At 51.7% G+C, this 26,645-nt stretch overlaps 1 protein-coding gene across 6 annotated transcripts in view; it reads left to right on the forward strand.

Moving 5' to 3' along the window:
* The window catches only part of LOC122369821 (cGMP-dependent 3',5'-cyclic phosphodiesterase-like), a 79,119-nt gene that overhangs the window by 33,794 nt on the left and 18,680 nt on the right, over positions 1-26,645 (forward strand). For 3 of the 6 annotated variants that reach the window (XM_043344866.1, XM_043344865.1, XM_043344864.1), the window contains exons 6-8: positions 3,689-3,834; positions 5,815-5,835; positions 12,421-12,557. In XM_043344866.1, the coding sequence (XP_043200801.1) occupies positions 3,689-3,834; positions 5,815-5,835; positions 12,421-12,557 (304 nt within the window). The remainder of the gene's footprint in view (positions 1-3,688; positions 3,835-5,814; positions 5,836-12,420; positions 12,558-26,645) is intronic. The other 3 variants (XM_043344868.1, XM_043344869.1, XM_043344870.1) reach the window with 1 other exon arrangement.

Below are 26,645 nucleotides of genomic sequence, written 5' to 3' on the forward strand. Positions count from 1 at the left end.
TCATCGAGCTGTGGTCTGCATTGACGGGAGTGGGCAAAGGTTTCGTGTTTTTTATCATCCATCATTATCATATTCACATCGGACACTCCCGTCTCCATTGGACTACGACACTCCACTCGTATCCCACTCACTTCTTCTAACCCACCACTCATGCCGAGAGCCTGAGGCCGAACTAAAAGTCTTCGGAAACCACTATGCAGCCGGCACGGCTCGAGGATTTCCCCTAATGCTATTGTATAACTAGCTCTTGTGGATGGCTGTATTTCGAATTGCACCTTCGCTGAGCGCGCAGTTTGTTCGCGGGGGTTTCCACGGGGGGGGGGGGGGGATCAGCAGCGCCCGAAGTGTCTGGGACGGCCACTGCAGACATACAGACAGACAAACAAACAGCAGTATCGACCTACGGGAGCTGAGCGCCACCGGCTGGCTCTCGCTGGGACAGACGGCACGTGACTGGAGGGCAGAGGTCACTGTAGAGGTCACAGTGCTCTGGAAAGGTCAGAGTGGTCACTGCAGAGGTCAAACCGTCAAAACACCCTACAAAGGTCAGAGAAGTCACTGCAGAGGTCACTTGTCTCATGAAGATCACAGAGGTCGTCTAGAGGTCGCTGTCACAAATGTCACTCCAGAGATTACTGTATCCTGAAGATCAGGGATCGCTCCAAAAGTTACGGCGTCTTGGAGAAGTTACTGGAGCCGCCAAAGAAACCACATTATTATGCAGCGACCACGACCACAAGGGCTTTTCGAGATGTCCCTGTGCCATCATGCAATCACAGGGATTACTCCAGAGGTCACAGTCCTGGAATGGCCACGGTGGTCGGTCTTGGTGGTCACTAGTTTTTAGTAACTATTCTCCAGAATGACCACAGAGATGACTCGATAGTTCAGGTCGCACAGAGGGGTGGCTGGATCGCACAAGCTGCCCGGCTCACATACGCACCTGTATCTCAGCCTCTCCTCTCTGTTGCTTAACATTCAGCAGCATGCTACGAGAGTAGGTTGAAGAGCCATGAGGAATTCCAATCGTACATTACTCTGGTGCCGACGAAACGCTGTGGAACGGGTCGTTTCGGAGATGGAGGTAGCTCGAGGGTGTTGGCAATGTCAGTGAGATGGACACCGAAAGGTCACGCCCTCACTCGGATGATGAGTGGATCCATGAAGGGCGAAGGTCGTTGGCGGTTTCGTCTGAAAGAAATACGTTGCATGTTTTTTATCCGATGTGCCTTGCTTTTTTCATTCGATGTGCATTGAATTTCGGGTCTCCATGTGTCGTCTAATGGAGCCTTTGCAAACTTTCCAATTTCGTTTATGTGATTACCACCCATGCCACCTTTTACCGGGCTAATTCCATCACGTAATTCGGCGAGGTGTGCTATATTTGGACGCCCACCACTGGCCGTGCCAGGCCTGTGTGCCATCGGTCGCAGCCAGCGCGGCGTAGTGCGGCGCAGTGCGGCTCTACCACTGACCACGGCTTGGCAGAGGGTCGCCTCCAGCCTCGCTGGCTGGTGGGGACGGCCCTGCTCTCTGGAGGGCTCCTACTGCCTCTGCAGGTCTTGGATCGATCTGCTGTTCAATGAATACCCAGCTGTTCTGCTCCCAGGCCGATGTAGTCCCAGACTGGGATAACAGACGTGGAGACAGGAGACGAGGTGAAATGGTACGGGGCGGAGACAAACGAGAGACTGAACTGCAGGAGACAGCTCGGTGGTGCATTTAGACAGAGCGTGGGAGATCCTAGATAATGAACGCGAAGATGGAGATATGAGAGAACGAGAGACATAAATCGGAGGGTGAAGGGATATGTAACGCTATTGACAGGAGCCATGAATGTTTGAAACGAGGCACTAATGCGGAAATGATGAAGGAAACACGAAATTGCTTGGGTTAGACATTGAGCAGATGGGATAGTCATAGAAGGCCGAAGACTTTTTATGAATCAACCAAGGCGGGGAGGCTATTACTTTCTTCAGTCCGTGTGTCGTTGCGTAGGTACGCCCTCCATGCCAGAGTCGCTCGGGGGCGTCAGCAACGGTCAGCGACCGAGCGGTAAATAGTCTGCGATCGCTACCCGTTATAGAACTCGTTCTGTCATAGCGATTTATATCGCCTGTGCGTAGTCGGTGTGGGACGAGTGAACCCTGGCGCGGGAACAGCTCTGCAGCATCGGCAGAGGCAAGCCGTCCTATACGAGTATCTGTCAACTCCTGAGAGGTACGGGGACTCCAAATCAACTGAAGTGGATTGGAACCAAGTCTGGTCGAGCGGAGGCGAGACGAGACGAGGTGATTCGAGTCGACTGGACATATTTCCAGTCGATGACGAGAGTCAGGTGAAGACTCGTCATGTCGAGCTGCACCGTATCGGTGGCTCGAGGTGACTTGACTCGGGGTTGACTCGATGCCCGTATCGAGCCGTGACTCGTAATGACTCGATACCCGTATCGAGCCGTGACTCGGGATGACTCGATGCTCGGTGTTGGCCGGCAGTAACGAGGCCTTGTCGTCAGCTCGCTCCTAACGAGCTGGGCTGCCTCATTGGCTGCTGGGAGCCGCGGGTGGCTGGCGGCGGCATCGCGGTGGGAGACGCCGGTATCACGTCTCCGCCAGCTCGGGAGTGGCGCTGGGACAAGGCTCCCTGATGACTGGGATGCGATGTGACTGTAGAGACTGGAATAGGGAGACGGACGGACGCGAGATTTTGTTGTCCAAATCACACCACCCGCCCCCTCTCTGTTTCTGACTCTGTCTCCGCCTCTGTCTGACTCTGCATCCGCCTCTCTCTGTCTCTCGCATTTCTCTCTCTTTCTCCGTCATCAAATCCCCCCTACGTCGCCGTTCCCATTGCGCTGACGGTAATTACCCCCCCCCCCCCTCCCGGACCTCCGGTGAGAGTGTGAGAGTCGCGCGACACCCTGCCGCGTGCACTGCGCGCCCCGTTCTCACATTGTCGCTCGGTGACGGTGTGACCAGCCACTTACGACATCTCACGCTGAGCTCTGTCCCATACTCCGGCCGGCGGTACGGGGACACGGCACAGCGGTGACCGGGCTGGCTTCAGAAGCGACTCAAGGGGCTCCACAGGCACCCAGCTGTTCGGCTCATGGTCCTAACAGCGCTCTAACCAATCTCATGAGGCGCCGAGGTCTGCGTTTAAAGACCTCGCGCTGGGAATAATAATACGGGTCAGCTGGTTGGCTGACTTTAATTTGATCCTTTGCTAATATATGGAGAGACGTGTTGCTTTTAGGTGGTGAGGATATTGCATGCTTCATATTTCATGAATCATGCCTATGCAGTGGTGTGGCACTAGCAGTATCTCGTGTTAGCAGCAGCATTCCAACATATGAGACCGGCATATTATATGTTATTTTGTGGTGCAGTGTATCAGTGTCACGTCGGTGTTTGGCTCAGGTGACGTCAACCGTTTGGTGTCCGACTCTGTGACACCGCCCCGACGCCAGCTTAGACACCGTACTCCGACCCTAATGTTTTCCAGGCTACAACATTCTCGCATAGTTTCCTTGACATCATACAGTGTTTTGTCTGGGATAATCACGTTCCATCAACATTTGTAGAAATGCCATTAGATCAGTTTACATAATCTGCATAAGCTGACATTACAATACCTCTGTAGATCACCGTGCTGACGTCCCACTGACGTGACGTGACGTGTCTTTCAGGTGACGTCACAGTGCTTCTGCGGGACATCATGACGCAGGCGCGGAACCTGACTGGCGCCGAGCGCTGCTCGCTGTTCCTCGTGGACAAGCGGACCAACGAGCTGGTGGCAAAGGTGTTCGACGTGGCTGACGATGCCGAACAGATTGTGAGTGGTTGGGGAGAGAGGCAGAGGGAGGGAGAGGAGAGGGAGAGGGAGGCAGAATATAGCTCAGAGTGACAAGTGGTGGAGGCTAGGGCTATAATTTGTTTTGGAACTCGTTTGAAGAGAGAAGGGTTGAGTGTATTGGGTTTTATTTTCTGGTGATCGATGGGGTTGATGGTGCACTGCACATGAATGTTTTTATCTGGTGATTGGTAACAGTACTACGGTGCACGAGAGTGTATCTCTGGTGATTGGTGACGAACTACCGCCTGATGGTGGTGAGCCGGTGACTGCACTGTTTCTCTGGTGATTGGTGACGCTACGATTGTCGACTGGTGGCTGAATTCGGTTGTGATGACATCGTTTGTACCCTAGTCGGGGTCGGTCGGCGGTGTCGGTACCTGGTGTGGCCTCCGTGACCCGTGGGGCCCCGATCGGACACCTCTGTGACCTGTGAGGGTCCTGTCTGACACCCTCCGTGACCCGTGAGGCTCCGTCTAACGCCTGTGTGCCGTGTGGGTTGGTATGTGCCGGTCTGCCTGTCACATGTGACTTGTCATCTACCGGTCCGACTGTCACATGTGTCTTGTCATTTACCGGTCTAACTGTCATATGTGACCTGTCATATTATGCCAGTCGTGCTCTGCTGGTCCCTTCCCATATGGATCAGGTACGAACAGAGATATGCTCGTTGATATACGTGGTGTTGCCGTATTGCGAAGAGTCGAGATGTGTAGCCGGCCAGTCCCCGTCTACCAGGTCCTAACTCGCCCGTATTTACCCTGAGTACCCTTTGTAAGTGGTACTCCATTCAGCTGAAGAGTTGGGTCCGATCAGGCTACCATGTAATAGCACCCACTCAGCGTGAACATGGCTTGACATAATGTTAAGGACCCTTTCAGATATAGGTATCTTTGTTTTGTTAATCATGTCGTCCATGAGCTTAATTTTGTGTCCAGATTTTTAGCGAGTCAGTTTATATTTATTCTACCCTGTTATGCAGCTGGCATGACATCAGTCGTATCTAATCGTTTAATATCCTTAAGATCAACAGCCTTCGTTTTAATATGCCTCATTAATAACGGCTTATTACATTTTTATTAATAGGCTTAAGGCCCTGAGGGAGGGTGTCGTTAATTGGCAATTCGTCTCGGTCTGCAGTCCAATTAGTCATACAGCTTCACAGGACTGTCCTCTTATTTAGGAAGCTTGAATCATTTTTCATTTCTACGGTATCAAAGCTGGCTTCCTGTGCCGAATTTAGATTTCCATCGGAGGTCACGTTGGACGCAGTCATTCAGACCAGTGTCCAGCCTGATCCAACGTTATATTTGGCTCACTTTTTTGGTCGAGTTGAGCTGACCGGATGGTGGTTGTGTTGCGTCTAGACTCTAGAGAGCTGGTGTGGAGCTGTTGATGCGTCCCACAACTGTTGACAACGCCCGCGTATGCTAACAGGTGTTCACTGCTGGCATTGTAGAGTAGAAGGTCGCTTGGAGGTCGTGATTTTACGCAAGACGCGTTGACGCCTATTTTTCATAAGACAGGTGTGTGGTGGGTGGTCCAAAGTAACGTGTGCTTTGGTGTGACGTGTTTAGCGGCTGTGACGGGGCAAATTGAGTATATATGTGATGTGGCGCGTGCCTGTTCTGTGATGTGCTCTATTGTGTGATGTATTATGTTTGATGTGCTGTTATATTATGTTCCGAACCGTACCTTTTGAGTGGTGAACAGTTTGAACTGCGTTGTCTTTATATGTTGAGAGCTCATTTGGACGCATGCGATGGTCTTTCAAGTTGATGTGTGTGATGAACGATGAACAGTGGACCGCATGTACAGGGCCCGGGACACACACAGACGCATGTAGACGTATGAACTCGGGACTGGTGCAGACGCATGTGGACGGTTTGTGGACACATGTGAACACACAGGGTGACACTGACCCACCCCCTGTTCCGTTCCACCTGCCGGCGCGGTCTGCAGCCCTCCAGGAGCGACGACCAAGTTAGTGTCGGGTGTGTTGTCCGCCTGTGTGGTGTTAGAACGCGAGCACGAGCTGTATGCCATGACCTGTGTAACATACTGCTAGGCGCTGCTGCCGCTGGTAGCTGCTAGGGGCTGAGCTACCAGTGACTAAGTCACCAATGGCTGCCAGCTACTGCTTTTCTATTGGCTGCGCGTTGCCAGTCCCTGTTGTCGTCAGCGGCTGTTCGGTGTCCATAATTGTGGTGTGTTGTGATATTGGCTGCTGCTGCCAATAAGCTGCTGCTCGGGGCCACAGCCGTTCGGCGAAAACCGGCACGGGGATATCAAATTAGCCACGACTAGCATCCAATCCCTCACTTCGTTAGCTTCCATGGCAGCCCCCTGGGCCTTGTTGGTGTACCCTATACTCCGTCCGCTCAGCGTATTGGCGCTTTGACTCACGCTTTGGGGCGCTGTGTTAGCTTGTTTTCTACGCTTACGTGTACGCTAATCCGGCCAGTCGTGACCAGTACCATGCACGTAATCGCCGGTAAGTCAGCGTGCTGCTTACGTTATTTGTTCCGTGAATCCATGGTCAGCTTGAAACTCAAAGCGTCCGATGCACCGGGAATTAACCACCAATCGAATTCGGGTCTGAATTACTAACTTGGACCGCCGATTTTGCCTCCATGTGCGGTGTCCGTTACAAGTACTCCTACCAGCGGTTGACAAACCTGTCCGAAGCCTGGAGCTGAGTGGTCGCCCCTGCCTGTCCAGTGTCCAGTGTCCGCGCCTGTCCCTACCGCCTGCTCTGAAGGTAGCTCTGCGCTGCCGCCGTCTGTTAGCGCTGTGAATATCGCCACCCCGCCGGCGCCGAGCATAGCGCTATTGTGACCGCCACAGCAGACTCCTCTAATTGGCTGTCGGCGCGTCATACGCTCCGCTATTTCTGGAGACGCACCCGCTTCACAAGACGCAGACGAACGCTGCCTCTATAGGATATATTGAGTCCACTTCGCTGGGTATGTAAAGAAAATTGTTGGTAACCTCTTCTCCTGGAACGGAAAGGGGTAGAGATATGATGACACAATGATAGATATGATGCCTGCAGTATCTGTGAGACCTTGGAAAGGCACGGTCCGAATCTGCAGACTTGGTTGCCGGTTGGTTGACTTGTTGGACCATTCTGTGAACTCATCGATGGAAATTGTGCCACCTTGGGGCCGTATGGAGCTGATGGTGCTTTTTTGTATTCCTTTTCGATTTGTAGGAAATGTAGAACATCATTTCTATTCGAACCGGACGCCTCTAACACTGAGTCCAACACCACTCTTTGAGCTCGGTGCCTAGGGGATTTTTTTTTTCGCGGCAGCTCTGAACATTTAAGAAGGAAGGATGAAAGAAAGAGTGATTAAGCCTCATTAGCATACAGTTACAGGCTCCTTTCACTGTGAAGAACACAGACAGGCTAATATGCTTCTTTCGCTGCATAGCATTAGCCGCTGGCCGTAATGAAACATTTGAATGGGTACTTGTTTTGAAAGGGCAAGGGGTTCCGCTGAGACCAAGGTTCGCTGTGCACTCACGCCCCGTTGTATTCGAACGTAGCCAGCTGGTAATGTGGGAACTTTGCTGGGCTTTCGTGCATATCCACTGTGGGAGCCAGTTCCGTTGCCTAGGCGGCCAGCGTAATGCGGATTTATTGCACTACTACACCGCTTCTCTACAGGTTCGCCTTGAGCTTACTTTCACAACAAACTGTAGAATGAAGCTGTAGTGGTGTAGTGGTGCTGAGCTGAGCATTATTTTTCGGTTGTCCCCGAATTCAGCGGCTTGGAGCGATTTCGAGCCATGCTTCTTTCATATATTTCAATTCCAAATGGTTTATCATTATTTTTGGTCGCCAGCTCATTTCCTCATGATCGTTAGACTGACATGCCTACCTTTTTCTAGCGATCAGGCAATTTATCGCTCTACTCGCTTTCGGCCGTTACAAATAATTTCTCCCCATTTCCGGTATCTAATTTCATCTTTCGTTCTCTTATTTTACACTTTCCCATTCCCTCGCTCAAATGCTTGCATGCCTTATGTCCCCTCCCAGACACATTTTCTCTCTCTCCCCCCTCTCTCTCTCGCTCTCCCCCCGTCGCCTGTCGTCGTTGTTGGCTCGCCGGGGAAATATGTCGGCTGTTTACGGCCCCCCGGGGTCTCCCCCAGCCCGATACCGTCCATGTTTCGTCAGGCTGCAGCTCTATGACTATCCAGGGAGTCTGGCGGCGGTCCCTTCAACCCATCGTGTGTATTATTCTGGTCCAGCCCGTTCGTCCTCTCCGTATGTCCATTTGTCTTATTCGTCTGGTGTTATGGCTTGTTATGTCCGTCCGTTGAGACTCCTGCCCGCTGGTTTGTCTGTCTCTGTTGTCTGTCTTACTTACTGTCGTTTTCCATCCTGTCCGTCCGTTTTGCCCGCCCATCTAGCTTATCCGTCCGTATGGCCTTCACGACCTACCCGTCTGCTCGTCTGCTTGTCTTGTCCGTCTGCTCGTCTGTCCGTCCGTCTGTCCTGCCCGCTCGTCTGGCCCGGTCTGGCTCGCAGGTTGACCGGTCGCGGTGTCGGATCGATTCCCGGCCGTGCAGGCCGCGGCTGGTGCCGGCGCGCGGCGGGGTCGAACCCTGCCGACTCAGGCCGACCCGGGCATTGTTACCGCCTCGGGGAGCAGTGGGCCTGCGGCTGTGGAGACCGATAGAACAGGCGCTGATTTTGCGGGAGCGATGCCGAGCCTCTCAGCTGAAGAGCGTACTCAGCAGACGGGACCGAGCCGAGAGAAGAGGGTTTAAAAATGCAGAACGCTGAAATCGTGGGGAGTGAAATGATATTACAGATATCCGATCTTCTGGAGAACTAATCTACTGTACTCGAACGACCAGAATCCATCTCGCTGGAATTTCAATTCACGAGGAGAGGCGGCCATCGGGAATGTGTGTGCACACCGTTGTTTATTCATAGGCGAGCCTGCGGCGTGCTTTCGAGCTGGAACTTCCTTGTTATTTACCGACTGACGTCAGGGCTCCGATCATTTTCATCCGCACGTAAGGACGAGCGAACGGATCCATGGTCCTCATGGGGAAGTGTATGGGGATGACTTTGGATCGCAAATGTCAGACTAAGAGTTATGTGAGCAGCGACCGGGTGATTTTATAGTACATCCAAGCGAATGAAAATAACGCATATTTATCGTCCAGTTTGCAGCCTGCAAAGCGCATTTGCAAAGCGCCTCAGTGGGGGCTATTGCCCACCTGCTCCATGTCGAATTTCAGATCGACACTTCCAGTTCAAATCGACAGTTCAAATCGACAGCTCAAATCAACAGATGATATTCCCAGGCTCCTGTACCTGCATGCACCGTCGTTTTTGCTCGGCTGGGTCGGCCGCCCCTTTTCTCTGGACTGGGTCGGCCTGGCGAATTTAAACGCCTGTCGAATCGCTGCACCGCAAACTGCTAACTGGGCACCAAACAAATCGGAACAGCCACACTGCCGCTTCGTCAGCAATTCGGGCCTGTTGACGACGATAGTTGGCGTAAATGCTGAGGTAGTTTGGTAACTTTCGTCGTTAGAACTTTGATGCTAAGCAGCAATGCGAAATGGACTGTATGGGACAGACGATTAGCCTGCGGCAGTTGGACTCATGCTAATCGTATCGATTATTTCGGTATGGTGTACGTACACGTATGAAAGTAGACTGTGTGCACTTTCTATGAAACATAACCGACTATGATCCAGCCCGTGTTCGAGTTCCATTTGACAAGCTACAATCCGACTCTCCGCCTCCAAATTTGTTTATTTGTTTATTTCACAACATCGCCAACAGGCAGTACCCATTGAGAGGCGAAGTCAAAAACATACGAATACATCGAAAGAAAGAATAGCTAAGAGTCTACTAGCTTTGCATGCTACATGCCTACACAATAAAAGCATATAGTAAAAATAAATATGGTGAAAATATAGGTACCTGCTATAAAAATATACCTAATATAAATATGACTAATCAATAACAGTATACACTAAGAACAAGACGCACTGTGATAAAAGTATACAGCATGAAGTATGATGGATAAAACACTATGTCAATGGCATCGCTCTCACATACTTCCTGACATGACCTTTGAACATACAAAGGCTCATGTCAAAAACATCGGCTTTAGGAACATCGCGCAGGAAGCTGTTCATCATCTCAGGAAGCCGGTTAAAAATTCCCGTCTTCACAGCGTTCACACGGGCATACGAAGTCTCAAAGAGCGAAAGTCGGCGTGTGGTGCGTCTGGGTACATGAAGTGAAAAACAGCTGAGGAGGTATGGCGTATCCACCTGACCGCGACAAACATTTCGTAAAAACATGATATCGTATTGCATGCGCCTGGCTTTCAAAGTGGGCATCTCAAAGACCTGCAGCAGGTGTTCATAGGACAGAGAGCTAAACACAATGTTGTTTGATTTCGACGCCATCCACATAAGAAATTTGTGCTGTACTCGCTCCAGCCTCTCCACATGTGACTTTGCCGCGCCGCCCCAAATGACGCACCCGTACTCCAAGATGGACCGAATGTTCGCAAAGTACGTAGCCTGCAAGGTTTTCATGCAGAATTTTTTATTCGGGAGGCCAGTCTGAAAAGACCTAATCAAAACGCCGAGAGCTCTGTTTGCTTTTGAAACTATGTGGTTGATGTGGGCCGAGAATGTTAATTTTGAATCCAGCATTACGCCTAAATCACGTACTTCGGAAACGCGCTGCAAAACCGATCCATCAATAACGTACGAGTGCATCACGGGTGACGACCTCAAGCTCAGTGTGAAAGCGAAGCACTTTGACGGGTTGAGGTGCAGCTTCCAGTCTGCCGACCATCTGCTGAGATTATCAAGGTCAGACTGGAGCTGCTCACAATCAGACATTGACCTAACCCGGTGATACAACTTAACGTCGTCCGCAAACATGATGCAATGAGATGAGTTCACAGCCATGGGCAAATCGTTGATAAAAAGCGCGAATAAAAGAGGTGCCAAAAGAGCCCCCTCTGGGACGCCTGACGTCACGTTCCGCCACTCGGACACTTTACCGTTCACCACCACCCTTTGCTCCCTGTCGGACAGATACGATTCGAACCAGTCCAAAATTTTGTCAGATAAATGATAAGAATTTTTCAGCTTGAAGAGAAGTAAACGATGATTAACAGATTGAAAGGCGGCCGAAAAATCCGTGTAGACTGCGTCCGTTTGACATCCGTCCGACATCGAGGTCCAGGCGTGGTGCAGGTACGTCGCCAGATTGGTAACACACGAGCGGCGCGGAAGAAAGCCGTGCTGCGCCTCAGAAAGGACGGGAGATACGTGGCGCATCAGCTCGTTATACACGACCCTCTCAAGCACCTTCCCAAAGAGCGGAAGCAAAGACACAGAGCGGTAGTTTTCAGGAGCTTTCTTGTCTCCTTTCTTAAAGATCGGAACAATGTTAGCCTGCTTCCACCTCTTCGGAAAGGAGCCCTGATGCAGTGATAGAGTGCACAGCTTCACCAACGGAACACTCGTATGGTCCTCCATCTAGACTCTGGATTTCCGTCTGCTCGGGCGTCGACATCCGACTGCCCGAATCTCTGGCAAGTCGCCACCAATTCGTCTGTATTTCGAACATTTCAGCACCCCGCTGACTGTTATCGGGCCTCTCCAGCGAGCTCGGTAGATGTCTGTATAACTAACACGGGCTATATGACGGTTCTTGGACCCGCGGCCAGCAGAGCTGTCCATTCTGGGTCTCTGGGGACTGGTAGTGAACAGCTGACGGTGGTACGGGCCGGCCGGAAGCCTGTCCCTGAGCCAATCTGGCGATGGACCACCGCGTCCGGCCGGAACAGGGGTGGTTACTGTTGATATCTGAGGAAGGAAATGTGTAATACGTTTTGTGTCTATGGCTGTGCAATATGCATGAATGCATGCTCGCCTGAGGCCCGAATGTAAAAAAGCTTACGCTGCTGAACATATTTTATATTACTGTAAGCTGTTGTACAAAGCTGTTTCGGGGATCCCTTCCAAGTTCAAATGTTCCGCTGTTTGCTATCGCATAGCTTCGTGTTGAACGCTAGCAGCTAACCCGAGGGTTGGGCTAAATTATTGAGAGAAGTCTGATTTATTCGTTAGTGTCTCTCGATGCAGAGGGTGATTGATGATCGTAAACCAACGTCTCATTGATAGATACTGCACATTTATCTACGTCAGCGTTTCACTGATTACGGTAGACTATGATTTCACCGTTAATTCATGGCAGTAATAACGCGTCCTGCTTGGGATCGTTGAGATGAGTTGAGAGAAATAAATTATGCATGTCAGCATCAACTGATTGTGTTATTCAACATTCATGGTCATATAGCCTGTTACTCAATGCCTCTAGGAGGGCTAAAAATGTAGCTTACAACCAACCTTTGAGCGTCATCATTCATGTTTGTCATGTAGTGTTTTTTTTTTTTCCATGTGGACTGAATGACTGTTTAGGGCTACTTGGTGATGGGAGTCGTTCCATGCATGGCGCCTGACCGTGGCTGGCCGCCGCCGCGCTGGCGAACCCCTCTCTGGCAGGAAGAGATCCGTCTGCCGATGGTGACGGGCATCGTCGGCTCGGTGGCGGCCTCGGGGGAGCTGCTCAACATCCGAGACGCGTACGCCCATCCGCTCTTCTACCGGCAAATGGATGAGAACACCGGCTTCCGGACCAGGTAGGTGGCGCTGCGATCGCCGCAGCAGGTGGCGCTGTGCGCTGTTGGATAGAGGACGCTGCGATCAGCATGTGAGCCGTGGGTGAGCTTGGTGATGACATCATTGGTCGATGGTCGCGGTGTTTGTGTACCAGGGACGAGAAATGACTTAAAACTAGAACCAAGCATCTTATCATAATCCATATTTAATTTGTACTTCGTCGTCCCTTAGTTACCCTAAAATCATCCTTCCGAGGAGCAAAACGGTACGGACTCCATGGGGTGAGCTTCAGCCCTCGACACCGTCAACTGGCGACTCGAGCGTCACTCTCGTTGCCCGGAACCCTGACAAAAGGCAGTGGTGTCTCATTATCAATGGCGTAGAAGTGTTTCGATCCAGTAAAATGGTATTCTGATGGCCTTACTATTATTATAGCTTGAAATGCGTTTTTTTCGTAGTGCTTTTCGTAAGCCTCAGAAAGCGTCTATCTCCGAATTTGTTTGTTATCCATCCAATCGTCATGCCAGGATGTCGTAGATCACATTCGTTGATATTGGTGACCTAAGACCTTCGATATTCGGTGTCGGCGAAATGAGCTAGGCGGACAGCGGGATGCCGCGAAATCCGAAGCTTAGATATCGAGTTGTCATATTCGAGTCCCTACTCTTGGCTGGTAGGATTTTTTGTCCCGATCTGGCGCCAGCTTTATTATTTTTGTGTGTACATATTTGTAAAGCATTGATCGTAATGTTACGATTTTGCGATGTTATAATTTTTAACGTTCTTTTGAATGTTAAACAACATATTGCCAGCCAAACTGCGTATAATATTTATACCTAGGTATATACAAAAAAAAAAAATCATCTCAATTCAGTTAATTTTCCTCACAGGACAAGTGTGCCCCTTGTTATTTGAACGATATTTTCCGCTCCGTTACTGTTTAGTTTAGGCTTATTTTGTCACTGATTGAGAAATGAAAATCTCGCATGTAGTCATAAATTTGTTGCGAATAGATATAATTTTAATGCTCCTCATTTCATCAGAAATAGTTCATATCAAGCCGTTATGTTATTAATGCACCTAAGCGGCGTTTTCTTACAATGCATATAAAGCATAAAAAAGCACACGGTCGATATGCCCACCCTGCAACATATGCCTGTGCAGGCCGACTGTGGGTACTGAGTACTGAGTACCCATTGGAAATACCCCGCCACTGATGACGCAATGCTCGATGGAGCCCGCCGTTGCCGTGGCGAGGGTCGGTCGCTGGTCACGCAGCCTGTCTCTCAGCTGTCGAGCCCGCCCAGTGACACAGGTCCTGAGGGACTCCAGGCAGCCGCCCTGGTCGCCATGCTGTCGTTCTGTCGTGACAGGTCCCGCAGAACAGCTAATTTCCCGTCTGCTGCTGTCCTCGGCCACTGATTCGGTCTATTGATCGCCTAATGATTGGCTGTCAGTACTGAGTTTTTCCGAGACTTTCCCGCTGGTCCATTTCCGAGGTACGATTGCGCTGGTGCCTGTTTTGGGAGGATATTTCTGTACTCCCAATATCAGGCTGGCACGGGAATTGGGGGAATGTGAATAGAAATTGTTACCTGCGATGACATTTGAGCGAGGTCAATAATGCAATAATAGAAGCTCGATGTCGCTCAGTATGTCCATCCAATGTCATCGACTCGTTTTCTGTGGATAAAAAAACTAGAATAGAACGTCTGCGTCGTTGTTCAGTACTATCGGCGTTTCTTTCTGTTCCTTTTTTTTGCGAAGGGACATATTCTTCTTCCGGATGGTTATGGTTCTAACTCACATCTATAGGGTAGATGAGTAGTCTTTCTACCCAAGGCTTTCTCTTCAAAATAGGTATATCAGATTCTTAGCTTCTCCTATTCCGATTTAAACCCATATTATTAATCACTGATAAACTGATTTATTCATTTCAATGAAAACCAACGAGCACCGCACTGCCATCGGTGCTGCCATGCCCTCCCCCCCCCCCCCCGCCTGTGGCCACTGAGTGGAGCTGCCAGCGTCAGCTCCGGGGGTCCGACAATCCATAATCAATGCGGTAAGCGGGCTCGCCTGCCGGATCCGCCGGCCAGTGTGCGGTGCGGCGCTGGGGGCTGTGGGGAGGGGAGGGGGACCGGACCGGACCGATTTGGACCGCTCCGCCGCGCTGGGAGATGTCGGTGCAGGTCAGTACGCCGCATGGCTATCGAGGTGTCCCATCAGCCGGACGGCTGGCCGCAGACGACCATTTCGGGAGAGTCGCGGAGGGCTCGGTTACCAAATATCGGAGGCTTGAATGGACGCTTGAAATGGCAAGCCAGGTCGCATTTAGTAGCTGGACGAATGGATGGCTTCCTCCACTCAGTTGGTGTTAGAACTTAGAATACATGTAGTGGACTGGTCGTAAACTTATCCGTTTTAAAAATACTTGATTTAGTCGGTTTATTACGGTGATATATTATTTGATTTATGCTTGCTATCTTATTTAACTAGTTGATTTAGTAGGAATGATTTAGTTTTCACCGTGTTGGATGAAGAAGACTGGCCGAATTAAATTTGAACTTGTGATTTAATTTATTAACGTTTTTAAAAGCGAGAGCTTTTTCGCACTGATCGTCTATCGGCGTGTTCTAAAATCGTCGTTCACGAAAATAGCCTCCACTGTTCATTGTCCGCCAGCTTTTTCAGCCATTGATGAAGTGAAATGTGGTGTCGTTTGTAATGGAAGGCCGTGTATCGTCCGCTTTCTATCGACTTCTTTTTTGTTAATACCTACTCATAGAATTCCTCTTTCCAACAGGACATCAGGTCACGCAGCTAACTATAGCCTGACATAACACAATTTGTGACTTTTTGGCGCGCAGCTTCTATCGACCGATACAACTTCTGATGTAATCTTAAAGTGTTCGCGAGCTGCGAAGGCATGCGATGTCCTTAACTTGTCCTTTGTAAGCGATATGGCTGTTTTGGAAGTGAAATATTGGACATTGTTACTGAATTTTTTGAAAATATTCCCGTCGAGCTGCAAGGGAATAACTAGCATCAAGGTGGATTTGTAACAAAGTACAACTTAATTGTATTTCAAGCTTGTCCCTCATGGTGTTCCTCACACGACCCTGAGTGTTTTCTAAATAGACCTCAGTCATTTGCTTCGGATTGTATTTGACAGCAATGACCAACACATCTGAAAGTACAAGGAAGGAAGCATCAGGACAGAGGTGTACCTAGCTGGGAGTGATGCAGGCAAGGATAAAACACTTACAAACGATACATGGGTACCACGGTCCTCTATCCCCCCTCGAGACTTTAGGTACCGTATGGTGCCAAAGTCTGAAGACAAATGGACAAACGCAAAGAACTCTGTTGACAATGAAATAGAACGACATCGTAACGCACAACCGAAGGACATGTCACTCGCAAACATAGTCATCGAGGTACTGCGGTCGGTGGCGTTCCCGGACGCTATGACGAGTACATCGCGGGAGAGCAGGGGGCGAAGTGGCGGGTTCCCTCTCGTGCTCGACCGGAGCAGGAGAACACATGCGCGCGCTCTTCCCGGGCGAGCGGTTGGGTGTCGCGGATGGGGCGAAGTGGTGGGAAGGTGACGCGCTGCTTGGCTGGCTGGCCGGTTCAGGTGCCGGCTCACGGGGGATGAGAGAGCGGGGAGACGAGGCCATGTCGCTGTGAGGCGGCGTGGGTGGACTGGGGCGGTTGGCGAGTGTGCGCGAACGGTCGCCGGCGCTGTGGGACAGTGGCAATCCGCGCGATGGATCCTGCGTGTCCCTCTTCACGGAACTCTCGTCTCGGGACTGCGTCCGTGGGATCTGTGGTAGTCTCACCTCTCGTGCCAGTGGCGGGCGAGGAATGAACGGGGTGTAGGAGCGTAGATGCTTGCGGTTGCGGATGGTAACACGTCCAGATCCGTCAACCTTCACCACGTACTGGTCAAACTGACGTACTTCGATAACGATCCCCGTCTTGTCCCACTTCATGGGGTGCGGACCTATGAGGTTTTGAAGACGCACTGTGTCACCGACGACGAGTGGGGGCAACATCCGAGTGTGTTCGGAGAGCCGCTCGTGCGTCCTCATGTGACGGTTGCGAAGTGCCTCTTCGCGGTAGGCGAGGGTCTCCCGCCATGTGCTGTGGGGCTGGTATTTTCCGGGATGGATTGGGATAAAATCCCTGATCGGCCGTCCGAAGATAACTTGGGCGGGCGACATGCGAGTGTCGCGGTCCGGCGTGTTGCGGTATTGTAGTACGGCACGCTGAAAACGATCTGTGTCCAGACTACCATCTGGCAGTGAACTGTCTGATATCAGTCGCTTGACGGTTTTGACTGCTATCTCCGCTCGGCTGTTACTGTGGGGGAATCCTACAGAGGATAGGCGATGCCGTACTCCCCAATCACGGAGGAACTGCTGAGTGGCAGTTGCTGTGAACTCCGGGCCACCGTCGGATGATAGCTCGTCACTGATGCCAAACGTGACAAAGATGCGCCGCAGTGCAGCGATGAGGCCCTTGGAGCCGTCCGCAGACTCCTCCACGATAGGCCAGTTACTGTAACGGTCCACAGCCACCAGATAGTGGTGGCCGTTGTGAGAAAAGTAGTCGGCACAGATAGCTTGAAATGGGTACGCTGGGAGGAGCGGAGGCGTGGGTGGGGACGATGGCTGAGACGGGGCGTTGCGGTTACATGCCTCGCACCGTGAACGCGTGTTCTCAATAGCCATAGACATGCCAGGCCAAAAGAACGAGCTCCCGGCCCGTGCATCCATCATTGTCACTCCTTGATGGGCGGCGTGAAGTGCTTGAAGAGTGCGATCACGTAGGGAAGTCGGTATAACGACCCTGTCGTCGTAGAGGAGCACGCCATCGTAGTCGCTCAGTTTCTCTCGGTATCGATAGTAAGGGCGAACAGCCGGCGGCATCTCAGCTGCGGTGGCTGGAAAACCGTCGTGGATGAAGTCGGATAGGGTTCTCATATCTGGATCGCTGGCAGTGGCGGCCCGTACGTCATCCCATGTGATAGACCGTATAAGTTCGAGTGTGGATGAAGCGCACAGGATAGAGCACTGCTCATCATCAGTGTCGTTCACGTGACACCGAGAGTCCGGGAGGATCTCGCAGATGGGGGCCGGGCGTGCGCCCGGAAGACCGGCAGAGATCGTGGATGCAGCTACGTCATCGGGTAGGTCTGGAGGCTCCGCAGCACCGACTGGGTGCCGGGACAGGGCGTCGGCTGCGGTGTTGCGCACTCCAGGGATGTGGACGACGCTGAATCGGAAACGGAGGCTCTTTTCTTTTAGATTGCGCAGTCGGGGGTTGGAAATGTCTTCCAGGGAACGGTCCCCTAGGATCTTCAGAAGGGGCCGGTGGTCGACGGCGACGATGAGATCGGAGCAGCCCAGGGTGAAGTGACGGGCCTTGTTCAGGGCGTCGACAACAGCTAGGGCTTCACCCTCCACTGGTGCGTAGCGGGCCTCTGCACCGTGGGTGAAGCGGCTACCCACCAGTACCACGCGCCATCCGAGGCGGCAGCAGAAGGGACGGCGTCCGCTGCAGCCACAGTGTTTTTGGAACAGCCAGTATCCGATGCCGTCTTTTGACCAGTCGGTCACAAGGCAGGTGGGGAGTGATGTGTCAAAGATTTCCACGCCAGTTTCGATCTGTTTCAGGATCTCCGTCTTTGATCGGCGGAAGATTTCGTCGATCTCTGCAGTCCAACTGAATGGACGGCCGGGTTTCAGGAGGTCTCGGTATGGCTTCATGTAGTCGGCTGATGCGAAAGCGTACGCTACCTGGTTGATGAGACCGAACCAGCTACGGACATCCGTTAGGTTGCGCGGAGTGGGGAACGCCTCGATGGCTTGCAGCATCTTTGGACATGGTCGGACGGTCGTCGGTGTGATCTCGAAGCCGGCGAAGTTGACGACGTCTTGAGCGAAGCAGAACTTCGATGGATTCTGGACGATACCGTGACGGCCACATGTGTCGAGCCACTGTACGGTCTGGTGGAAGGCTTCCTCCATGCTCGAAGCCCAGAGGAGTGTGTCGTCCACGCATTTCGTTTTGTTAGGTATGTCCGCAACGATGGCGTCGAACCGTCTCGTGTAGCCATCGCCCGACGCTACATAACCCTGTGGAGCCACACGGTATCGGTACCGACCCCAGGGTGTGATGAAGGTCGTCAGGTGTCTATCGTCCGGATGGAGTGGAACGGCGTGATATCCGTTCCAGGCGTCGCATACCGTCTTCTTGGTTCCACGAGGTACGGCACGAGCTTGTTGAAAGGGGGATTGGGTGTGATGAGTCTCTCGTGTTGCGTGGGCGTTGAGGTCCTGGAGGTCGACGGTACGGCGGGGCTTGCCGTTTTTCTTCGGGCTGATGACCATTCGATGGCACCAGGTGACTGGCGTGCTCGGCGGTACCTCTTCGATGACGCCAAGCCTGCAGTCCTGGTCGAGGCCAGCCTTCACGTCGTCTTGCCAGTGTATTGGTACCGGTATGGGTTTGTGATGCGCAACTGGCTGCGCATCTGGGTCCACCATCAATCGAAGTGGTGGGCCCTCCATGGTGGGGAGGGGCTGGTGGCTGCACACATTGAAGGTGCTTGAGGAGTAGTACCTGAGAAGCCAGTCCTCGATCTTCTCCCTGTTTTCGTCCGTTGGAGGATACGGTGGGGCTTGTGGGAGAGGTGGCGGTAGCTGGCGTCGAGGGCAGTCACATGCTGCGGTCAAGCAGGATTCCGACGAGGTGGAATCACATGATGCGGTTGTAGTTCCTGACTTCACATCGTCGGGGAGCCCCGTCCGCGGGAAGTCGGCTCCGATGACGCCCAGCGCCTCGCATGCTCCTCTGGACAGGAAGAACTTGTCCGTTGCGTCCGTGAAGTATACCATCTGCCTGGTCTCCACGCCGCCTGGTTCCCGCGTGTCAGATATCCGCATGGCCAGCGCGCCTCGGATAGTGATGGGGGCGTTGTTGGCGGCAGTCATCTGCAGCTTGACGGGGGTGAGGTGCTGCTCGGTTAGTCCCAGGGAGCGTAGCAGGTGAGTTCCGGCGAGGCAGGACTGGCATCCGGTGTCCGCCACGGCGTAGATGGCAGGTGCAGGGGTGGGTCGACGCAGTGTAGACGCGACGCCCAGGGCGCGGGTGTCGCTGGGGTAGTGTCTGACAAACACTCGTACTGTTGGCTGCGGTGCCGAAGGGCGCTTCTCCCAAGTGTCCAGGAGGGAGTTGTACACGTGGTGGTCAAGGGTGACCTCCCCGTGGCTGTCCCCTGACGAAGAGGTAGCCTCGTTGGCGCTGTTTCCCAACGTGACTGGGTGGTTTCCTGACACGGAGGGCGCTTCGTGGACATGGACAACTGGCGTCGCACGACTGGCCTCTGACGACGAGGTGGTCTCCCTGACACTGCAGAGCACATCAAATGGGTCGGAGTCAGCTGGCTCGACTGCGGCGATCGCAGTGGCCGAATCTTGTGTGCGGTGCTGACTCGCACGCACACCTTGAGATGATGCGCGGCGGATGGTCCCTGCTCGCCTTGGGCTTGGAAGCTGTGAGCGGCACACATTTTCGAAGTGGTGTAGTTTACCACATCTGGTACAGGAGTGACCGTAGGCGGGGCAGCTCGCTATACGTGCCTCCCGTTCCTGAGAGTGGCCATGCTTCCCACAATGTCCACAAGGTTGTTGTGGTGGTGGTGGTGGGCCGACTGTGGTGGGGCTTGAGAGGCAGTGCCGCTGCTGTTTCCTGAATGTGCTGACACCAGCTGCTGTAGGAGCGGTTGCTGTGGTGGACACATTTTGCAGGCGTTGGGCAGACAGTTTACCTCCTTCACGGGCCTCGATGAAACGGACAGTTTCCTCGAGTGATGTAGTTTCATCTTTCTCTGAAAGCAGAGACAGCTTGATCTCTGGATCATAGACCCCACGTATGAGTGCATCTCGGACCATGACGTGACTGTAGTCGACGGTCGTCGGGATCTCGCAGTTGCACTGGATGGCGTAGCGGCACGTACCTGCGATGCCCTTCAGGCGGGCACAGAATGTTCGCACGGGCTCGTCACGATCCTGGTGGGCGCTGTGAAGCGCATCACGGGCGACCAGCACGTTTTCAGCCCGGACAGCCAGTTTCTTGATGTTGGCCACCACTGTGGTTTCAGTACAGGTGGACATATCACCATATGTCCGTGCGAGGTCCCTGCGCAGGGTTTCATCACAGCAGTCCAGCAGTTGGTACACAATATCTGGCCCCGTGATCCTCGTGGCGGACTTGTACACAGTCCACCTCTGGATGAAATACCCCCAGTCTTCCTCAGTGCCACCACCAGTGACAATGGGACGCTTGACACGTTCTACTGGGGCAGATGCAGGGGTAGTGCCCATGGTTGCAGGAGCTGCAGGGGTTGGATGAGCCGATCTCTCATGCATTTGTAGGAGGATGGCTAGGAGTGCTTTGTCTGGCTCATCTGAAGCCCAGGTACAGTCCTGGTAGGGACAACTGACAGACATGGTTCCGCAGGCGTGTCTGGTTGGGTGAGCTTCACAGGTCCCAGTCCAGGGGTTTGAGGCGCGTCAGCGACGATGATGTGTTGGTCATAAATAGACCTCAGTCATTTGCTTCGGATTGTATTTGACAGCAATGACCAACACATCTGAAAGTACAAGGAAGGAAGCATCAGGACAGAGGTGTACCTAGCTGGGAGTGATGCAGGCAAGGATAAAACACTTACAAACGATACATGGGTACCACGGTCCTCTATTTTCCCCGCATGACCATGAACCCAGAATATACCCTAATTAGTGGCAGGCTTCTGCCTACCCCTATGGTCACGACTATGACCAGGTCATAGTCACGACTATGGCCTGGTCCGGTCACGACTATGACCTGGTCAGGTCACGACTATGACCTGAGGTCAAATTTGTAGACATGCTAACGAAAGCGCTTTGGAAGTTCCGAAGATCTGTTGAATGTTTTCTGACGATGCTACCACTCGCCAACGAATCTAGCCGGGCATGAAAGTGGGTTTGGGGCAAAAGAGTGTGTTCCATTCTCTACGCTGTCACAAGCGTAATGTTTCAAATCTGCTTATCAGAAGGGGTAGGGGGGGGGGGCATCTCCGTAGCGTGCCCCCCCCCCCCCCAACAACAGAAGCCTCTGCGGCTACCAGTGCGGTGCTACCGTCAGAGATAACTGTGGACTACCATCCATTCCATGGCATGGCCTTACGGTCCTGAGTGATAACCAGCCGTCTACCCGCTATGCCTATCTGCACGGTCGGTATCAATAACAAGCCGACTGGATGTTGTGGCTTGGTTGTGGCCAGCAGCGGAGCTGACCGGCCGATAGTGAGGCGGCTCGCTGAGCCTTGTGATATTGATTCGTCAGTAGTCCGGGCGGCGGCGGCGGCGGCGTTGTGGCGGCGGTGGCGGTGGTAGCGTTGTATTAGGGAAGCCCCAGTGGGCGGGCACTGGCGCGGGGTCCGGCAGGCTGGCCGGCGCCGCGGTCAGTTTGAGACACGGGAGCGCGCCGGCGGCCGGTGGCCGGTGCCAGTGGGCCGTGGTGGAGGGCGGGTGGCCGGCGGACAGACGGACTGGTCAGCGGGTGAGTGCTGGAGCGGCGGGCTGCTGGTTCGTGGATATGACACCGTGACTGTGTGCTCTAAATTTGATATATTGATAGTTTGTGCACGTGAAATAGGTATCATTTCTGTATATATATATGAAAATTTTCCGTGGATGGGTGTGGGTTGATATGCCAATAATTTGTATTGGTATGCTGACCTATAATGCCAGTAGGTACAGTAGGTCTACTAAAAAAGTCCCCCGCTCCAGAGGCGGCCGGCCGGCCGAACCCCCGGATTCCAGCCCCGACTCTATTGCGCAGGCCGCGGCAGCGACACGGGTCAGGTCGCGGCGCCCGGCGAGTGAGTCAGTTGGCGCCGGCCGGCCGTGGAGTGAGGACGCCGTGTGTGGGGCGCAGAGATGCCGCAGTGCAGAGGAGGGGAAGATAATGACTCTGCACGATGCCGGAAATGATGCCTTTGTGATCTTAATTAAACACCTGCAGTGCATATCCTCCCTTGCCCCATCCCTATTTTATCATAATCCTTCAATAATCTGTAATGGCCATTCAGCGCAAGCAAGCAAACAAAACAACCCGTTTAGCGGCGACATCATCTCGGATAAAAAAGCGACACTGATGATTAGAATAGACTTAGCGCGAGGGCAAATCGAGGGGTATAACTATATGTATCACATACCGAGTATTTTATTCCCATAGATGGGAATAAAATACTCGGTAGGTATGTGATTCGCTAGATCTAGCGAATTAAGATTGGGGATCCTGTCCAACAAGTCAGCGGCCGTTCTATACACAGAATAATGCTTTGTTTTCGGTCACATCATTAGCTCCAATAATTCGAAGCGAGGTTTAACCCCCGCCGGCCGAGAAGAAGGGGTGGATGCCACCACCATGCATTTTTTTTTTGCGGTAGCTCAAAGCACACTGATGATAGAAGGCTGACATTTCACATGCCTTACATTTCATTCAAGCCGGATCACTTGACATCAACCACGTTTTCAGGTCAGGTCACTGAACTATGACGTCTTAGGTAAACCTCTGCAGGGTTGTCGGTTATAAAATGATGCAATCCGCAATGCACTTAGTGTCGTATAAGCATAATGGGGAATTATGGAAACTGTTAATCTGGCGTCGGAAATGATCTGAAACTATACCTCAAGCACATGAAATCGTGACTTCATACATTCTTGGCAAGGTCTAATGCTTCACTTTTGCATTGTTCACCTTGCGTGACGTCATTTATGACGTCACTAGGGTCATAGGAGTATTTCGTCAATAACTCCCGATCAAAATTGAGCTAGCCAGTCGGGACAGCCATCAATGGACTTTGCAAGACTTGCCGAACCAAATGTTATGCAACATGTCCTCTTTTCAACAGCTTCGTGACCTGCGTTGCCCTAACATGACATTGACTTGAGGTAAACATCCTAAATTGCTTCACCTAAACAAAAAAGCATATAAGTCGACGCGTCTGAGAACAGAAAACACGATTTATCGAAATGACGATAATGCGTTTAGTTATTTACCAAGAACCGATCAAATGCCTTGGGGCCCTCGACCTGCCCTAAGAGGTCACTGATATTTTAAAATGGGGTGCCAGTCGCTGCGTCACGTAACGACGCAAGCGCTCGTTTTTTTCCGCGAGGCTCTAGCAGCTAGCGCAATTATAGGAGCTAAACGGGGAATCGCTTTCTTCTCACTCACTATTTGGCCGGGATAGTGTTTGCAATTATTGTTAAAATCTAGCATTTTAAGATTTTCAAATGGCCCATTTTTTCCCGCCCAAGTCTTTCAATTCAAGGTCATAACTCATAACATCAGGTTATGTCAAGTGACCTTACCTCAAGGAAAGTTCCTGTGCTCATCATATCTAAATATACCGACTAACCGATCGCTTCAGAACTTTCAGCGATTTTAATGGGCAACAGTATATGTATTTGAAACGTTTACTTTGCAAGTTTGACATTGTTGACAGAAAGGCCGGGTCAATTTTGAGATCGCTCAACCGCTCAAGTCAATGGGAGAAAATTGAACTGCGCTTTTTTGGACGGAACGCATAATAAACACTCTGAAAACATGTGGTGCTTAATGAGATACAATACTGAATGAGAAAATTGTTTGTTTTGTTGGGGGCCATCTTTTTCGGTCTGAAAAGGTCCTTGCAGAGCTATGACATAACTATGCTGTGGTGTAGTACCTAATTGGGTTGTGCGAGCCAGCGACAGTGATCTGCGGAAGCGAGACTGTTCCCGTGGGACGATTGCCCTGTCGGGACGGTCCAGCGGTCTCCCAAACGGTCACCCGAAGAGGATTATGTGTCCTGGAATGGATCCGACGGCGACATCAACTACAGGTTGGCTGGTGGGGTGACCTCCAGTCCTGAGAGGGAAGCATGAAGACTAGGGGCGATGCGGATTGGTTTTTCCTGAAGATAGCTAGGACGGAAGGAATCTAGCACCCTTGAACCTTCCTTATACTGAATGTATCTCAGGCTGTTAAATCTCCTAAGCGTTTTTTCTCGACATCGTCAAGGTGTCATTAACAAAAATATGAAATTCGGGAGGATAAATTAAATATAGAAATTGTGGCCAACAGAACATTATCAGTTGCGTTCGACATACTCGCAAGCATGTTCACACACCCAGCTTACATATGAGCCATGTAATAATTATTTTTGATAGACATGCTTAAGTTATGAAATCATCTGAAGTGTTTGCGAAGTTCCACGATACGGATCCAATATCCTGCTATGCATTATGACCATTTCTGGTCAGGTCATGTCTTTGAACATAGGCCAAATTTTTCAAATGACCTTTAAATATCAACTTTTGATTCATTCGAAGCGTTTTGATAAGAGGAACACGAGGCTGGTAAAATTAATTTCATGCAAGTTTTAAGCTAAAAACTTTCAAATGTTTGTGGAAAAGCAATTGGTTTTCTCATAATACCGATGGTGGCATTTGTTGTTATTTACATGCTAAGCCGTTGACCCTAATTAAATCTGACAATATTATTCAGATTTCAGACATAGCGGTAAACGAGCTGATTGTTGTGTTAGGTTAGGCTCTTTCGGTCGATTTCAGAGTGGGAAGGATGATAGGAATTAGGGGGAGACAGGGGGCCTGGGCGGGAGTCCTGGACCAGTCATGCTCCGCTGGGACAGAGCCCATCCCGTGGGTTGGATTGCCCTGACACATGGATAGCCCTGGGCGGTGTTTCACGGCCCCGCGCTGCAGCATGCTGCGCTGCGCTGCTGCATTGTTGCGGCGGTTGATATGAATTCGGCTCCACGCTAGCGTTGCGACTTGCGAGCCATAGGCGCGGGAGCCGGGGGGGGGCAGTGGGGGCAGCTTGCCCCCCCCCCCCAACTCTGGGGCCGTGGGAGCGGTGCCCCCACAGCTTTGAGACGGAATACCACACTTTTTTGCAAATGTTTTATTTTATTGAAAAAGCCGAGGGATGAAAATTAAGTGGCCTAAAACCGGTGAGAAAACTAGATTTGGGGGACCCTAGGTTGATCTCTATTATGGTGCCCCCAGTCGGAAAGTAGTTCCCGCGCCCCTGTTGCGAGCTTCCAAGTCTGTTGATGTTTCCATGGAAATTGGAAACCCAATGCACCGGTGCGCGCAACGCACCCTGTCTAAGCAAAATTTTACCATCGATGACCTCTACCTCTAGTGACATGACCTCTGGTTATGACCTGATCCAAAATTGTCTGAAGTATTTTTTTTCTTCTTTTTGCTCCTTTTGACGCTACTTCGAATATCACTTAAATGCCCAAGGCTGAGTTATAAGAATGATGCTCAATCCCCAGTTCCCCTCCAACAGGGCGTGAGAGTCTAGGCATTCCTGTGGGGCACGGGCTAACAATGACTATCTCATAATCATTGTGGCCATGAACATCTACTGCCATTCTTTAACACCGGTTTCGCTGCGCTGAGCGGTGGCCGTCCCGTTTGTTGGATTCTACAGCTGGCTGGTGGAAAGCGTTACCGGCCGCCCGTCCACCGCCCGCGGGCCGGACCGAGCGGTCCCGCTGACCCTACCTGACCTGAGCCCGGCGCGATATGGGACAGGCAGACGGGGGTTCGGCTCAGCGAAGGCAGCGCCCACTGGTGCGGGGGACTTTTTTAATAGACCTACTGTACAGATCACCAAACCAATACTACCTACTTAAAGCAGTTTCTTTAGAATTGCGCTTCTTCACGACCCAGTCGGGGAAACTGTGGTCAAATCTTCCATTTTTAGAAAGCCTTCCATTTTTGGAAGGATTTTCTATATATGGGTACGCACCTTCCAAAAATGGGTACGCTGACGACGTCATCGTACCCAAATATAGAAAATGTTGCGCATATGTTGGAACTTACCGATTTCCGCCGAACATGAGGCAAATGCGACTATCGCCCCTGGTCGCTTTCTATTCGCCATAGTGAAGTGTCCATAATCTAGCGTGGATGCCTAAATCCTAGCGTGGATGTATTTTAGGTAATTTTTCAAAGTAATGAGTCGTGGAA

Source organism: Amphibalanus amphitrite, unplaced genomic scaffold (genome assembly GCF_019059575.1).
Source record: "Amphibalanus amphitrite isolate SeventyFive unplaced genomic scaffold, NRLGWU_Aamphi_draft 001076F_arrow, whole genome shotgun sequence".
In the NCBI taxonomy this organism is placed as follows: Eukaryota; Metazoa; Arthropoda; class Thecostraca; order Balanomorpha; family Balanidae; genus Amphibalanus; species Amphibalanus amphitrite.